General features: G+C 42.9%; 1 protein-coding gene across 1 annotated transcript in view; it reads right to left on the bottom strand.

Moving 5' to 3' along the window:
* The window catches only part of TTLL10 (tubulin tyrosine ligase like 10), a 93629-nt gene extending 79667 nt beyond the window's left edge, over nt 1–13962 (bottom strand). The window contains exons 1-2 of the mRNA XM_082274151.1: nt 13564–13962; nt 5594–5756 (exon numbers count right to left, since the gene is read on the bottom strand). Coding sequence (XP_082130277.1) covers nt 5594–5756; nt 13564–13891 — 491 coding nt within the window. The 5' untranslated portion in view covers nt 13892–13962. The remainder of the gene's footprint in view (nt 1–5593; nt 5757–13563) is intronic.
* Between the last annotated feature and the right edge of the window lie 4456 nt (nt 13963–18418).

Consider the following 18418-nt stretch of genomic DNA (forward strand, 5'->3'; position numbering starts at 1 on the left):
CCTGTAGCTGCAGGAGGAAAATGGAGGAGATTGGTTCCTCTGTATGCTGCCCCCCCCCCACTCCTCCTATCCAGTTCACTTGTGTTCTGCTGTCTCCGGGCCCCTGTGTGCTCCTCTGGTCCCCCCCCCCCCCTACTGTGCTCCCACCCCTCTCCTGCCGGCTGCTGCAGGGGATTTGTGTAGAGAACCAGGAAGGGGGTCAGTAAATATGTAATTTACCAGCTCCTTCCTTTTCTGAATGGACAGAGTCCTAGTCAGTGACATTGTGAAAAAATAAAACGATAAAAAATAATACAATTAAATTACCAAAAAATAAAAACTACTGACACCGGTGGGTGAACTTCCAGGATCACAAAGGTTACACTCGCGACAGCGCCCTGGCATTCCACCACTGTGGGGAGGCCCCAAGATGGCAGGAAGGGGGCCCACTGCAGAACCTGTAAAAGGGTCCCGCTGCGGGACCGTAATAAAGAGCCCCGCAAGGAGAGTAAAGGGCCCCAAGATCAGTGGGAAGAGCCCTAGGCTTGAAGAGAAGGGCTTCTGGTTTCTTGCACCGGGGCCCTGAAGGTTCTAGTTACGCCTCTGCTACAAGCTTTAATATGAACATATAACAAGTCACAAGGCTGCTATATACTGCTGATGGGAAAAAGGTATTTATCCATTTATATTTACTATTGCATTTCCATGTTCTGTGTACTGTAGGAAACCATTATAGTGAATGCTGGTTCTTGGTTTAGTAACTCTTTAAAGCGGATCTTCACTCTGTACATAAAGTTCCTCCCCTCGCCATGCCTCCTCTACATGAATAGCACAGCATTTGGGGGGAGGGGGGGAGATCTTGTTTTTAACAAACAGTGTCCCTCCATGCACTTCATTCGCCTAGGGGAATGGCATGCACAGTGCTCACTGGGTCACATATCCCAAGAGACCTTAGTCTTTCATTCAGTAAATAGGAGGGGAGTGGGCCTAGTGGAGCGTCATCATCAGGCCCCATTGGCTGAACCCGAAGAACCGGCTGGCCTCTCGATGATGTCACAAGTAAGATGGCGGTGCGGGACTGAGTAGTGTCTCTTGACAGAAAGACGTCAGCGGGACAGTGCTGGATCAACTGGGTGGGTGAGTATCTGAACTGCGCAAACAACTCCAAGGGACATAGAGAAAAAATGGGAGGGTAGGGTGAAGGTCCTCTTTAAATCGGGTCCGCCGGTCACACGTGTGGACATGTTAGGGAACCAGCGGGGGCGGGAGCGCGCCTCCGGTAGTGCGCGCTCGCCCCCTAGAGGCTCTCAGGCTAGCGACGTAGTACTATGTCACTTTGCCTGTACGGGGCTGACTGCCGCAGTAAATATACTGTGGGCGGCCGGCAAGTGGATAAATGACACTAGCAGGGAAGGGGTTAATACGGGGGTGATTAAGGGGTTAAATGTATGCCTACTTGTGCTTGCTAACTGTGGGGGGCTCTGTGACAGGCAAAGAGAGATCAGTGTTTCAGTTAAGCTGAAACACACGATCTCTCTCTGCCTGTCTGCTTTGTTTACATAGACAGGCGGCTCTTCTGTCAGTGTCTCGTGGGAATGATGGCGGGAGGCCGGCGGCGATTGAGCCCGCTCCTGCCGCGGTATGTAAGGTTCTGTTTACACCTGAGCATACAGGAATCGCGGCAAAACATGGGACGCGTTTGCGAAGCCATTATTACTTAATGGCACCCCAGATGCAGTGCGATTTTGCCGTGATTGTCGGGCGACAAAACGCGCTAAAATCACGACAGGAATTGCACTGCCAAACGCTCCTGGCTATTTTCCAAAACTTGGTACATGAGCTTGTTTTGAGCATTTTTGGAGTGGAGAGAAGCCGATTCAAATAAATGGTGCAGATTCAAATAAATGGTGCCGCTCCAAAAACGCGCCACAAAAACACACAAAAAAAATGCAGTGCAGCAGCTGTTGCTGCACTATGCTTAGGTGTGAATGCCACCCTTGCCAAACATCAGAGCCATGGCACCAGACCTCTTAACAGATTACAACACAGTCAAGTAATACATTCTAGAGCAGGACTCACCGCAGTCTAGATTTCTTGATCTGTCCACGATCTCAGAGTGCTTTCCACTTCCAATTGTTTCGTTTCATACATCAGTTTTACATCCATGCAATGTAGGCCGAAACTCTATCCCCCAAGAGCTCCAGTATCAATAAATTCTATTATCCTGGAGTCCATGGAAGCCACAGCATCTACTAAGGCTGGCCTTACATTATACAATAACCTTGTACAATTGTCCTTTAGATTTACTAAAAACTTATAATTTTAGGTCAAACCTAAACACTTTCACTTTGTATGCAATCAGGCAGGCCCTTGCATTAACCACTTGCCGACCGCTAACCCCATATATATACTGCGGCAGTGTGGCTCTCCCAGGCAAACCGACGTAGGTATACGTCGGTCCCCTGGTGGCAGCTAGGGGGCGAGTACGCGCCACTGGCGGCAGGCTCCCGCTCATCAGCAAGGAAGCCGATGCAGTGGGCAGGTGGCTCCGATTGCCAGCTGACACCCCGTGATCGTTCCCCGCAGAGAGAGGACGGCCGGCTGTTGTAAACACAGCCGACTGTCCTTCTCCCTGGGATGATCATAGAGCCCATGTGATCCTGCTATATAGGATCACAGGTCTCTATGGTCATTTCAAAAGCCACGCCCTCCAGAGTTAGAATCACATTTAACCCCTTGATCACCCACAGGGTTAACCCCTTCCCTGCCAATGGCATTATTACAGTAACAGTGCATATTTTTTAGCACTGATTACTGTATTAATGTCACTGGTACCCCCAAAAGTGTCAAAAATGTCAGTTATGGGTCCGATCTGTCTGCCGCAATGTCGCAGTCCCGCAAAAAAATCGCAGATCGCAGCCATTACTAGTAAAAAAAGAAAAAAAAAACTATAAAAATGACTTAAATCTTTCCCGTAGTTAGTAGATGGGATAACTTTTGCCCAAACCAATGAAAATTCACTTATTGTGATTTTTTTTTACAAAAATGTGTAACAGAAAACAAAATTAGCCTAAGAGCCGGTTCACATACAGGCGACCCGACTTGCCGGGGCGACCTGTGAAGTCGCGGTGCACAGCGCGCACCGCGACCTCGGAGAGGCATGCACGGACTTCATATCATTGAAGTCAATGCAGGTCGCTCCGAGGTCGCCCCAGAATAGTACAGGACCCTTTTTCTAAGTCGGAGCGACTTGTTTCGCTCCTATTAGAACTGGTCCTGTGCTAATCTATGGCAGGCGACCCACGGCGACTTGCCAGGCGACCAGGTCGCCTGACAAGTCGCCCCAGTGTGAACCGGCTCTAAATGTTAAAACATTTTGATTTTTAAATTTTATTTGGGAATGTCATATAAAAGAATGTGAAAAATATTGTTTTTTTTTTTTTTTTTTTTTCAAAATTGTCGCTCTTTTTTTGTTTATAGCGCAAAAAATAAAAATTGCAGAGGTGATCAAATACCACCAAAAGAAAGCTCTATTTGTGGGAAAAAAAGGACATAAATTTAGTTTGGGTACAGCGTTGCATGATCGCGCAATTTTCCGTTAAATTAACGCAGTGCCGAGTCGCAAAGTAGGGCCTGGTCAGGAAGGGGGAAAATCCTTCCGGTCTTAAATTGGTTAAATAGCTGAAAGTAAAATCTAAAGCAAACTGTCACTTGAAAGGCCACTTTAGCATGTAAGTACTATTGCAATTTGTTAAATAATGTTCACTGTTTTAAAATGAAGAGTTTTTACTACATATGCTTTTACTTATTTTATTTATAATAGGAGAGTATTTTAGATTATATTCAGAGTATCAAGAAATGGACTTCATGTATGTTAGTCTCCTATTGTAAATGAAATAAGTAAAAGCATGTGCAGAACAAAGAGAAAAATCTCAGCCACCGCACACCATATGAGCCCAGAATGTAATAGGTGGTAACAGCCTCAGCCTAACTCCATCCAGGCCACGCCGCCCTCCATCACTAAGCTCTGTAGGTGGGGTGAAAAATGTTGGTGGCGTGTCCTGGATGGAGTTAGGCTGGGGCTGTTATCACCTATTAAACGCTGGGCTTATATGGTGTGCGGTCAGGGCAGCCATCAGAAATTTTGGGGCCCCTTACACAGCTTTAGGCCTGGGCCCCTCTGGGCCTGACCACCAACATTCCGCAGGGCAACCCTCTTGCTGTCCCACCAAGTCCGCCCACGGACCATCCCACCGAGTCCTTCAGTGCAACCACTTCTTTTTTAACACTCTTATAACTTAATAAATGAAAATGAATCCAATCCATCAAAGAGACATCCCAATCCAGTAAAAAGACAGCCTCATATATTCAGCAAAGAGACAGTGCAATCCAGCAAAGAGACATCCCTTCAGCTGCATCAGCCTCCATGCTTTAGCAATTGCTACTTACTACAACAGCAACAACTTGGTCTCGTTGGTTGGGGCCTTGCCGGCTGGGCCCCTCGGAACGCCTGGGCCCCCTACATGTGTATGGGCTGTCCCCCCCTGATGGCTGCCCTGTGTGCGGTGGCTGAGATTTTTCTCGCTTTGTTCTGTGGATTACATGGAGTCAGGGTGGACTCCTAGCCTGACCTGCACCCTCAGTGGAACACACCGAATGGGGGACATAGATGCCGGACCGGCTCAAAGAAAAAGCATGTGTTTTGTTTTTGGTAACAAAAACACCAAAACCTCACTTTAGGTCTGGTTCACACCTTTGCAGTCCATTTTCAGATTTGCAGAAATGCTCTACAGTCAATTTAACATGATTTGCTATGGGTCACGTTCACAGCTGTGCATTTTTAACCGGTACATGTTTTCGAAAGGGTCAGGGTCAGCAGGTTGCGTTTTTGGTTCCATAGACTTCAATAGCAACGCATCAAAAACACAAGCAGTGCATTTTGATGCCTTTTTTGTTGGTTTCTTAGGCATAACTACAGACAACCTACCCTAAATAAAAAAGCAAAACTCATCAAAAACATGTGGGAAAATATGTAAAATACCCTGGGGAAACACATGAACTGCAACCTGCATAGGTGTGAACCTAGCCTTAAAGTGGAAGTCTTTTTTTAACTTGTACTTACAGGTAAGCCTATAATAAGGTTTTCCTGTAGGTACAGTAAATATCTCCTAAACTTGAATTTTTTGGGAGATATTTACACTGCATGCATTCGGTAACGTCACCAACGCATGCGCGCCGAAGGGACAGCATACCCATGCCATCCCTTCAGAGCACTGTGCTGTGGCCATGACTCCAGTGTGCATGCACAGAATTGGCATCATCGCAGTTCGGCCAGTCAGACGACCGGAGCACACGAACCCGGAAGGAAGACCAAGTGAAGCCCTGTCAGCAGTGACAGTGTGCTGCTGGAGGGCTTTGTTCTGGTAAGTCTCTCATAATGTGCTAGTATGCAATGCATGCCATTGTCTTGCAGGTTTTTTTTTTTTTAAAAGGCTGCGGTTTACTACCGCTTCAACAAATATACTTGATTGCATTTGTAAATGTTTCTAACCTGATACATAATCTTGTTTTTCAAACCTTCCTTTTTTTTTTTTTAGAAATGAGAGTCACTTACAGTTGTGCCCCGTTACCGCCACCAATGTAAAAGAAGGACCCTGGGCCCCGTGGGTCTTCTGGTTTCTTCTCTATGACAGTAGATGACTCTGAGAAAATCTTCTGGTTGGTGGTTTGCATTTTAGCTGCCTCTGAGTTCTGTGAATTATTGGTCTCAAATCTGGCTGTTCAGAGTTAAATGAAAGATAAGATTAATACCAAACAGAGCATTTTATTCATTTATTTAGAGATGTAAGACAATGCAGAGAAATGCATTCAATCCCATTTATCCTAGACAAAAAACGATTTGTTATAACGCATAGATACAGCCTGTAGCAAGCTTAGTATTAAAGTGATGGTGAACCTTGGCACCCCAGATGTTTTGGAACTACATTTCCCATGATGTATATGCACTCTGCAGTGTAGTTGAGCATCATGGGAAATGTAGTTCCAAAACATCTGGGGTGCAAGGTTCACCATCAGTGTTCTATAAGAACAATTGTAGTGCAGCCATCAGACAAAAATGAGCATCTAGTAATTCTTAGTTAGCAGACTTCCCACACTTGGGATCCACCAAAACTCACTAGCTCATAAGATATATGGATGTAGAAAAATAAACCCCTTAAGAGATAACACACTTGGAGAAACGTTAGGCCTGGTGCCCCTCCATGGTGTTTGCCAGTTACCATGGCAACAACACATCAAGAGCAGGTTATAGATTTGTAGATACATGCTCAGCTGTCATGCAGCTATTCGGGACATCATTATCACTGAAAGCAAGCATCTCCATAACAGTATAGAAAATGTTTGGTGCTTAGGAATAAAAAAAGGAGTTTAGGACAGGAGACAGCTTAAAGTGGAACAAGTATTGAAAGTGGAGGGAAGATTAGATTCTCTGTCTGCTTTTATTGGGGTTTCCCTTACCTACTGTCCAGATGTGCCTAGGAGAACCTTGGATCGTGTATAAAGGGCCTTGATTTCTCCCCAAATGATGATGCCTTGTTTCCTCCGTGGTTTACTACCAGTTTTGCTGTTTGACAGTTGAATGATAGAGGTGGGGCTTAATGCCAGGAGGGGGCAGGACTTGTTACCGTTAAACAGTTACATTCAAGGCATGCCTCTGATAATAACTGTCACAGTGGCCAATGTCCTTATTATGTCAGCTCTCAACTGCACTTTCAAACCCTCAAATGGCTGGTATCAGAACCATGGCAACTGCAAATCTACTGTATTTTCTGGCGTATAAGACTACTTTTGAACCTCAAAAAAATCCCCCAAAAATGGGGGGTCGTCTTATATGCCAAGTATAATATCTCCAAGGTAACCTAAGTATAAGTATTACCAGTAGATATAATCTCTCAAGATGCTGGCTGTGTGGGAATCCTGTACCGGTATACCGTATATACCGTAGCTTCGGCTACATACAGTGTACCGCCCTGAGCAAATCAGGGAGAGCGAGGTATTCTATTATTAAATGCAAAGCCTGCTTAGATTGGTGGAGTAACATAAGCCCGCCTCTCTGACTCTGCCTATCCGAGCAGGCTTTGCATTCAATAATAGAATACATCGCTCACTGCGATTGGCTCAGCGCGGTATACTGTATGTAGCCGAAGCTACGGTACATACGGTATACCGGTACAGGATTCCCACACAGCCATCGTCTTGAGATTACATCTACTGGTAATACTTAGGGTACCTTGGAGATATTATGAGAGATTTATATGTATTACAGTACTTGGGGTACCTTGGAGATCTATGAGAAATCTGATGTTTTTCAATGGTGTTGCCTTGCTTCGGAAGGGGGGTAGTCCTATACGGCGAGTATAGCCCAAAACCTATGTTTTAACTTGAAAATTAGGGGGGTCGTCTTATACGCCCAGTCGTCTTATACGCCGGAAAATACGGGAAATATAGGCTAAGATGGCGCCATCTTCCATTGAAATGGATAGGAGGGTTTAGTACTGCTCTATTCTCCATTTGGGGAGCAGTCAAGGCCCATATAAAGTAAGCTTCCAAAATGCAAGTCCTCCCCAGATGCAAAGAACTAATGTAAAAACAAACAAAGTTACTAACATGCACCACACACTGCTTGCACTGTACCGGTAATGTTAGTACATACATTTTGTAGGGCATGACAATAGGTTTTCTTTGACACCAAACATTCATAAACCTTAAAGTGGAGCTAAAGTTCACAAATACTCCACTCCAATGATCCAAAGTCGGTGCATTCCATTGTCTCCCAAGCTTTTTCCAGGTGCCTTGTCTTTGGCCATCTTGACTGGCTTGCAGGGGATGGCTTGGCCATCTTGACTCCATGCATGCGCAGGAGTCCATTCATCCTGGTACCAAGGTACCTTGCTAAGAATGTAAAATTAGCTCAGTGTATATTTTAAAAGAACACTGCTAACAGACCGGTACGTTTATTTTTTTGGGGTTGATTTACTAATGGCAAACAGACTGTGCACTCTGCAAGGGCAGTTGCCCCAGAGGTTTTTAAATGAGGTAAAGCTTCCCTTTGCAAAGAATATCCAATTACATGCAAGGAAAATTAAAAATAAAAAACAGCATTTTTGCTTGCACATGATTGGATGATGGAAGGCATTTATTAAGCTCTGGATAACTGATCTTGCAGAGTGCAAAGTGTACAGTCTATTTGCCTTTAGTAAATCAACCCCCATAACGTGCTATTTTTGTACTAAAGTTCCTGCCTGCTTACAATTTTTCTTTACCTATAGTTTCTATTTAAAACCACAATAGCTGAAAAAAAGTTGTGCCTTCTTTACCTATGCTATGTATTTGAAGGATGTGTTCTCCAACAATACATGCGCTCTGATTTTTTTTTATCTGAATTCCCGTTGACAAGACTGTGCTATGCCCCCCTTTGTAAAAAAGAATAATAATAAATGCATATGATTTTGCAGGTAAAAAAAAAAAAAAAGTGCCTTTATTATACACTGCAACCTGCAAAGTATTGCACCCATGATCCCTAAAGCCTACTGAATTTGGTAAAGCTCTGCTGATTTCCAGCATCCAATCATGTGCAAGCAAAAATGCTGTAGGTTTTCTTTACAAAGAGAAGCTTCACCACTTTTTCTATGCTTTAGGGAACATGAGTCTATTTGCCTTTAGTAAATCCAAACCAGTATCTTGGATTTGACAGGCTTGTCTACATTTTATTTGCTTACCCAATGTATTACAATTTAAAATTTGATTTTCCTGCTACAAAACAGACAACACAGTATATAGCTTTCAGTATTAGTACATAGTTAGTGTCCACCATTGATGTCTCATCTACCTTTCCACTGCTCTGCCTGTAATTGTGTAAAATATTGACCTCTATATATATATATATATATATATATATGTACAGGACATGCAAAGCAGAATCCAAAAAAATCCCTAGTAAATGTAGCAATGACTTCCTCAGGAGTGGCAGAAATGTTGAATTCTTCTGATCTTGCCATTGGTGACTTAACCTTAATGGGACCCAACAACTTGCCGACACACCAGTAGTGATACATGAGCTATATCTGAGCATGAATAAACTCTGGGAAGGGAAGTACTCAGTAAACAAATTTAACAAAAGGCAGGATTATGCAAAAATCAAACACTAGACAATGACAAGGGTGGCAATTGGATATCGATGTCTGTGTAAGGGCACTGCCAAAGGGCAATAGGAGAGCAAAAAAGGGATTGATACTAACACTACAATAATAACACTAACTTGGCTAAATGCCTTGGTATTGTAAACTAAGGCAGGGAACAGTGGAAATATCTATACAAGTAACAGTGCGTGTACAGGCCCTGCCTAACCACTGGCCAGTGGGGTAATAGAACAAGTCTCACCTTGAAGCAATCACCCTCAAAATGAGGGCACTTGTAGCCCATAAGCAAGAGCAGGGTAATGCAGTCCCCTTAAAGTGGAACTTCACCCAAAAGGCTCCAGCTCTTCCTCCCCCTCCTCTGGCATATTTGAAATAAAAAATTTTTTGGGGGGGGGGGGTACCTGTTTATACTATGGCAGATCCACTCGGTGCCCAGCCCCCCCCCCCCCCCGCAACCATCTGGGACTCGTCAGAGGTCCCAGAATGCTGCTGGACTCATGCACAATGAGAAGCCAGGTGTTAAGCTGCAAGGAGTCACAGCCAACTTCCCACAGTTAACATTCCGGCTCCAGGCATGTTAAAGCGAAATTCCAAGGAGTTCCGCGCTCCCCCCCCCCAAAAAAAAAAAATACTGTAGCTGCAGACTTTTAATATTAGGACACTTACCTGTCCTGGAGTCCAGCAATGTCGGCACCGCAGCCGATGTTTCCATCGGCTTTCGGATGCTGCCGCCGCCATTGCCGGTCAGGGAGCCTGGCTTCAGCGGCAGGTCCAATGATTCAAAGAAAATGTGACCGCACTCAGAGGAAATTGAAGAATGAAGTGTTTAATCCCCCATAGGATATAATACATACAGTGCTTCACATAGACACAGGACAGGTAAACACGTTTCACGATTCTAAGATCGCTTAATCATTACCTTGGTAGTGATTAAGCGATCTTAGAATTGTGAAACGCGTTTACCTGTCCTGTGTCTATGTGAAGCACTGTATGTATTATATCCTACGGGGGATTAAACACTTCATTCTTCAATTTCCTCTGAGTGTGGTCACATTTTCTTTGAATCATTGGACCTTTGGATGACGGATCAGACTTGCACCGGAGCACTTTTCCTCACCTGAGCGGCTCTCTTCCTCCTATCTACATTCAGAGGCAGGTCTCTACTGCACATGCGCGAAGCGCGCTGCGCATTAGGATTGGCTCGGTGGAGGGGGAAGGAGGAGGTGGCCAAATTTCTGAGGGACGGCACCATATCCCGGAAGTGGGGAAGGGTACCTGTCAAAAACAGGTACCCGTTCCCCGCCCCACCTGAAAGGTGCCAAAATGTTGCACCGGATGGGGGGGAGGAAGCAAATTAGCAGAAGTTCCACTTTTGGGTGGAACTTCGCTTTAAATGAAGGACCAGCTTGGGTGAAGTTAGCGCTGGATCCTTCAACAAGTGAGTGTCTGTTTACAGTTTGCGTAGCTTCTGACTTTTAATTTTCCCAGAACTGACTGAAGCTCCTTTTTAAGGCAAACTCTGCTAGAAACAGCAAATCCCAATACAAGCAACAAGTTCTATACATTTAGGGGTGACCAAAAGTCTTTTACAACACCTATGCTGCATTATTTTCTTCTGGCAACAGTCTGTCCTTGGATGGATGCTCCTTCCTCCCTGCTCTGTACAGAGCCTTCCTCTCCCATGCCTTCTCTGGGGGCTTCTTCCAACAAAGCAACTCTACCAATGCCACAGCGCTCCTCATCGTTCAGCTGACTCTGTCATTCTCCTCGCCAGCCAGGGCTACACAAACATACCACATTATAGAATTTGTAGAATAAGGACTGCAGATGAGGGCACGAGAAAAAATAAGGAATAAACCAGAAAGAAAAAAAAAAGGACAAGAAGGGGAGAGGGAAACATAAGAACATAGGACCTTTCAATAAAAACCACAAAGTATATCTTCAAAACAGAGCTCCAAAGGGAGACAAATCAACTATCTCAAACAACAGCTACCAAGTACTACAGTATATTATTAGATTTAGTGAAGTTGTGAAAACAATATTCACATATTCAATATATGTGAAGAATAAGAAATCTTTAAAATAAAAACCTAGACATCTGTTTATTTCAAATAAGAGAGAGACATTAGCATAGTTATTTCCAGGCCATTGCAAAGCTAGTGGTCTCTGAAGTGACTCACCTTCCATTATGCGGAAGAGCCAGACTCTTGGTTTTAATCAGTTGAAATAACAAGCTTTCCTTACTGTAAAGCTGATTATCTGGTTTCTTTTCTTGGCTTTCTTCTTTAACACTTCTCTGTATGGTGATGGCTTGATTATAATCTCTTTTTTTTTGCTTATTAATAGGTCCCTCTGCTGCATCTTAACCATACCACTGAATACCTCTCCTGCAGAATGGGGCTGATTTACAAATGATAGTAAAGCAGGGAAGTTTGTAAAAAGTGGAAGAATGCAACACAAGGGTGTTTCAAATATTATTTTCCTAGCATAATCTAGGAAATGGCCCAAATTAGCTGGCCAAATTTGCTTACATTTGTTGGCTTAGATTGGGCATACATGTCCCAATAATAGCAAATACTCCTGTTTTGGTCTCCTAGGGTGGCACTGTTGACAGTGGGAGACAAAAGTTATTGGACAGGGAGTTTTTCCAATTTATCTTTCTGTTATCAACCCCAATCCTTCACTCTTCTACATAAAAGTGTGAAGTAACCTAGCATTGCTTCTGTTCCATGGTCACATGAGCATCACAGCAATTTAAGGCACTCCACTAATTCAGGTAGAAGGTGATATTTTCCTACAGCCATTTTCAAGTAAATATCTGCACATTATTGACAATCAACAATGATTAACAAATTGCATTACCCATACCAGTCAGAGACCAATTAACAGTAGATCAATGGAAGATAGGTATTTGATTAACCCAGAGGGCTGAACGAAAAGAAAACTGACAGCTCTGGTCAGAGCCACTGTACTAACAATCCAAAGTTAGTACAGCGATATCCCCTGCTGTTCTATTGTGTTTTGACAGGCGGATGCCACCCCCCTCACCCCACTAGAACACTCCTGTCAGTGCTTTCAGCATTTGCTGTGCAAACTCAGGAGCCGGTCGGCAGACCTTTTGCGGTCAGACCAGCCGGCAGGACACATGGGCCAAATATCAGTCAGTTTCTATTGAACCACCTGACATTTGGCCTGTGTGTACATGGCTTAAGTTAGTAAAGCTGCTGATTAACAGAAGTTCATAGAAATCAACTCCAATAATCTTCAGCAAGGATCGGTTATAGAAGCCTTCCTCCATCAGGATTCCATGGAACCCTAGTCTTCCTCCAGAGATTGATTGCTAAGAGTTCCTTGAACATAAGTGGATTGCTCTCCACCTTTTACTGACCAGCAATGTAAGGGGAAAATGTTCCCAGACCTGCCGATGTATGGGGTCATTTGCACACTCAACACAAATGTAAGGGGGCAATCCATTGACCTTACATAACATAACAATGGCCTTTCCTATTGGACTAACAAGGGGCAATTTACTACTGACCACTAAGGTCAAGGAGCAGTACACTAATCCCCAATGAAAGGAGGAGTTACACTGATCGCTGTTGTATAGTGGACCACAAATTGAAGAGGGTACTACACTGACCATCATGAAAAGGGGGCACCTCTCTACTGATCCCCTAAGTAAAGGGGCCTTACACCCACCACCAATGTCAGGGTGCTTTTCTCCAATGACCACCAGCGTAAGGGAACATTTCACTGACCACTAGTTGCTGATAAAGTGCCATGATCTGTACATATATTAATTTTAAGCAGGGGTTCCCCAAGACTTGAAAATTATGTGTACAGTTCCTCCAATATAAACAAAAAGTTGGGAAAGGCTGTTTTGAAATCACGCACACGTAAGTGTTGCAGGGAAGCTAAATGCTATTGTACAGCTTGTGACCAGCATTATCGAACTTGTCAAAAACAATTTAGGGTTCAGGCTTGCAGTCTTTCATCCATAAAAATAATACAATTTTCCTCTACGATAATTAGCACAAATGGGAACCTTCCTGATCAATGAGACGATAAACCAGTGATGGCGAACCTTGGCACCCCAGATGTTTTGAAACTACGTTTCCCATGATGCTCATGCATTCTGCAGTGTAGTTGAGCATCATGGGAAATGTAGTTCCAAAACATCTGGGGTGCCAAGGTTCGCCATCACTGCGATAAACCAATCAAGGTATCCTTACAATAGGAAAAATTAAATCTTAGAGCAATGTTGCATTTAATAATAGTTGTGGATGATTATTTCTTGCCAAAATGGAAACAGCTGCTTCTTTTATGATGACCATCTTACCTTCCCCAAGCATTACCTACATAATAAAGTATATTTAAATAATTTCACCTTTGGATATCCTGGGTAAAACCTGCAAATCTGTGCCAGCCTGTTGCCTCTTTTTCCTTCTTGCTGTTGGGGTTTTGCGGGATGCCATCTTTACAAGTCGCATTTGGTTTGATGCTTCATCAGGAACTTTTTCCTGAGCACCGTTTTTCGACCATTGTGCCCCATTGCCTCTGCTATGCTGTGATGTCTCATTTACATCAGTGTCCTTTGTCTTCATCTGCCTTTCATGTTTGATTCCCTCTGACCCTGGAGTTTGTTTTGATGTATCACATAATACTTGCTGTGTGTCCTCTTCTCTTGTCTCGGTCAGACTGGCTTTTAACTGCATTTTGCGAATTGGTTGCGATGGGTCATCGGAGAGCCCAAGTCAGTTAATTGCGGACAGAAATTGAATGCAGTTTATCTGTCAAGAGAATAATATTTAATGGATGTTAGCCAAAGACTGGTCAGAGCATCATCTTAGCCAGGTACTTTTGGGTAAATAAATGAGATGCAAACAAACAAAACACTTCACAAGCATCCATCAAGGGCTGCTTTAATGTGTTTCATACAACAAGTGCTTAACCATAAGGATCTTATAATTAAAGTATTTTATGTGCAAATCACATCTGTAATTAGATAATACATTTTGGATAGTTCAGTTTATTTCATTTAGTATTCTTTGTATTTGTGTTCTTTTTCTGTTTTTGTGTGTATTTGGTCATTAGGTCAGCACTGTCACCCTAACGTTATTAAATGTACTTTTTATTTTAATTAATGAAAAATTATAAGAGAAAATTAGGGGCTGTTTTTTGAACAGGTCCAGGTTAAAAATTTGGGCTTCCATAACCATCAGAAGCTCTTTAAGTGCAAACTCACCCTTAAGAAAAAAGCCAAATCCTCTTTATTTAACATTCTCTATTGACTTTTGACTAAAATGGTGCATTTTTACTAAAATTATCCTATTTTCATCATTAAACACTTGCCGACCACTCACATGGAGCGTACTGCGGCAAAGTGGCTCGTTATCGTTCAGCGACGTAGATCTACGTCACTGGACTCCTCCCCTTGTGGGCGGCGCGCGCCGCTGGAGGCTCGATCCCGCTGTATTCAGACACAGCGGGAGTCGGGCCAGGGGAGGAGAGGCGGTGATCACCGCCGCTCTTCCCCGATCGTCAGTGATCGAGCGAGGAGATCCGCCCGCTTGTGTAAACAAAGCGGGCGGATCTCCTAAGTGACAGGCAGGGTCAGATTACAGGATTCAGCATAGCTGAACCTGCGATCTGTGCCTGTGTCACACAGTCCCCTCCCCCCACACACGTCAGTAAGCACCAGGCATACATTAACCCCTTGATCACCAATAAAAGTTAACCCCTTCCCTGCCAGTGTCATTTTTACAGTAACAGTGCATATTTATAGCACTGATTACTGTAGTGTCACTGGTACCCCCAAAAGTGTCAAAATTGTCAGTTAGGGGTCCGATCTGTCCGCCGCAATGTTGAAGTCCCGCAAAAAAAAAAAATTGCAGATCGCCACCATTACTAGTTAAAAAAAAAAAACAATAAAAATGACATAAATTTCCCGTAGTTAGTAGCTGCGATAACTTTTGCGCAAACCAAACAAAATACGCTTATTGCGATTTTTTTAACCAAACATAGGTAACAAATTGGCCTAAAATGTTAAAAAATTTTGATTTTTACATTTTTTTTGGGGGGGAATTTCATATAAAAAAAAAATGTGAGAAATATTGTTATTTTTTTAAAATTGTCGCTCTTTTTTTGTTTATAGCGCAAAAAGTAAAAATTGCACAGGTGATCAAATACCACCAAAAGAAAGCTCTATTTGTGGGGAAAAAAAGGAAATCAATTTAATTTGGGTATAGTGTTGCACGACCGCGCAATTGTCCGTTAAATTAACGCAATGCCGAATCGCAAAATATGGCCTGGTCAGGAATGGGGTGAAATCTTCCGGTCTTAAAGAGATTAAAAATACGCTCATTGAGAATTATTTTGTCAAAGACATGTAGCTAAATACATTTTGGGCTAAATATATGACAAAAATTGAATATATTGGATATTTTTTAACTGTCAAAGTAGAAAAATATTATTTTTTCAAAATTGTCGCATTTTTTTATTAATATCGCAAAAAAATGAAAAGCGCAGAGGTGATCAAATACCACCAAAAGAAAGCTCTGTTTGTGGGAAAAAAAAGGACATAAATTTTGTTTGGGTATGGCGTTGCATGGCCGCGCAATTGTCAGTTAAAGTCGCACAGTGCCGAATCGCAAAAAGTGGCCTGGACGTAAAGCAGGAAAATCCTCCGGTCCTAAAGTGGTTAAGGAAATGGAAACCATTTTGCTCATCCCCAGTTGTCAGACATCAATAGCTATCTATTAATGTAACTTCAGTGAATCATCCTCAGGCAGACTAAAGCCTCGTACACACGTACCGATCGTCGGCCGAACGATCGGCCGTCTTTTGTCCAGGGCTGTCATGTCTGTTGAAATCTGCAAAAGACTGCAGACGAATTTTGTCGGCCAACAACACCGACTGCAGAAGTGATGTCATGTGATGGTTAACTTTCCTTGTCTTTTTTCTTTTCTGAGCATGCCCAGTCTTGCAAATCGGCTGTCTGTCGGCCGAAATCTGTACTGACTGGCGAACAATCGGCCGTTCCGGTGTTGGCCAACAAAAATTTTAATGCCTGCACGACATATTCTGTTCGGCCGAAAATGCGCTGTCGGCTGTCGGAAGCATCATACTAACAAGCCTACAATCGGCCGATCGGTCGTCGGCCGAATATTTACGGCTGACAATCGGTACGTGTGTACGGGGCTTTAAGGTCAGTTCTAAAGTTCCAGTGCAGTGTGCTATTACTCAGGCAAATAAAAAAATATTGTTGCTTATTGAATATGTTGTCAATTAAAATTCTTATCCGATTTTTAAATGTAACCTGAACGCATATGCTTCATATTTAATGCCACACCTAGAACATTTATTGTGTCTAGTATTACCAACTCTACCTTCATGCCCTGATTACAAATATTCTTTCCTCCTTATATTACAATATCAAATTTAAAGTGTCAATGCAAATTTTCATATCAAGTATAGTGGCTGCTACTGCTGACCTTTGGTTCTAATTATATTGGCTACCTGGTTATCATGCTAATCCAATAGTTTCAGTTCTTTAGGTCACTGATCTGAAACCAATATGCAGATTAGGAACTCTAATTTTTCTGATCTTCATATTTTCCTTGGAATCAGCGTCTCAGAAAATATTGAAGCCAGCAACAGTCAAGAAACAAACCTTTTAGAAGGTTGACGACTTTAGAACCCCGGATATTTTAGTAACCATATATACAGCGCTTGACATATGCATCGTAATATCATACAACATACATATTGTACATATTACACATATTATACAAACATACATAGTGTCTGTGCATAAAAAAGTGTCTATGCAAATATATAAAAAAAAAAAAAAAATTCAATGCTGTGCCAAATTCCTTCAAAGATATTATGCCATTAGCTTTGTATGCTTATCATTTGTGAATAACCTCTGTGATCCGCCACACCAGAGAGTTCCCCAGATCAACATGACCACCTGTGATATTGTAGGTCATTAAACGCTTATGTTCCCTTGGGGGGTTACATCTTCCAAGGCCACTCTCAAGCCAGGGCCTTCTCCATTCTTTTCACCAATCCGACTTCTTCCTTTTAGCATCAAAACCCTGGAATCTTGCGAATGTGGAGAACTCTTGATGGAGAACAAGGGGAGCAATCTCCTTTAAACTTTTTATTGTTCCCATTAGCCAAACATGGCATGGAGGGTGGGCAGAAAAAAATAAAAGGGAGAGATAAGGGACGGTTGAGAGGCATAGAGATATAAACCCAAAAACAAAAAATGTAGTATTCTGCTGCTTCTCACTCCTTAGATGTGGTGGCTGCATTTTTTTTCACTTTTCAGACTTTTCCTGAAAATTCAGCAAGTGACACTATGCTATCGTAGGGTGACAATGCTCATCTACTCTAATGTATCTATGGAGAAACAGCGTTGTCACCATAGGCTGCTTTCCTTATTTGGCCTATCAATTCCTCCTCACATCTCTATAGCATAGGGGAGGTGTTCTGTAGATTGCATAGGAAAGCTGGAAATCGAAAAGCATTATTTAAAATGTTAGTCTAGTTCACAAAAAGTTACAAGGACACTGAATTTCTAGTAGGATCAACTGATAATATACTTTTTTATTTTCCTAGGGTGATAACCCTCACTGACTGTACTATACCTAGGTAGAAGCAGCCTTGTTTCCTATGGGAAAAAAGTGCGTTATGTATACAGGTCACATTCCCTTTTCTCATCTCTGGAACATATGGGTAGGGTGTTCTGTTTTTCACAGAGGTAACCTAGACAGATGCAAATAGGACTAATTGAGAAAATTTGAAGAGTGCACAAGACAGATGGTTTGTGGTGAGAGACCGGTCACCAATCCTTGGGGCCCATAGACTTTAAATTAAATGTGGCTAGATATAGGCTATCAATCTTTGTGGCACTTTTTGTCATGTGCCTGGAGTTGAACCTGGGTCCTGCTGTCATTGGGCTGCAGCTCTGTTACCTCTGTCACTGGGGAACCTGAGTCATGCAGTATACACCTTCCATAGTACCTCTGCTCCTAGTACTCTCTAGCCCACCTGTCTTACAGCTGCAATCAATCCATAATCAGATCAGCCTAAATTGCAGTACTTCCAGTGGACCATGCCCATTTGTTGGATCACCCGGGGTGTGTGACATACTTCAGAGTTACTGAACTTCGACCTCTGCCTGTTTCCTGTATTTCGCTCTTTGTCTGACAATTCTGTACTTCTCTGCCCACCTG

This window comes from Pelophylax lessonae (assembly GCF_965119305.1).
Source record: "Pelophylax lessonae genome assembly, chromosome: 12".
NCBI lineage: Eukaryota > Metazoa > Chordata > Amphibia > Anura > Ranidae > Pelophylax > Pelophylax lessonae.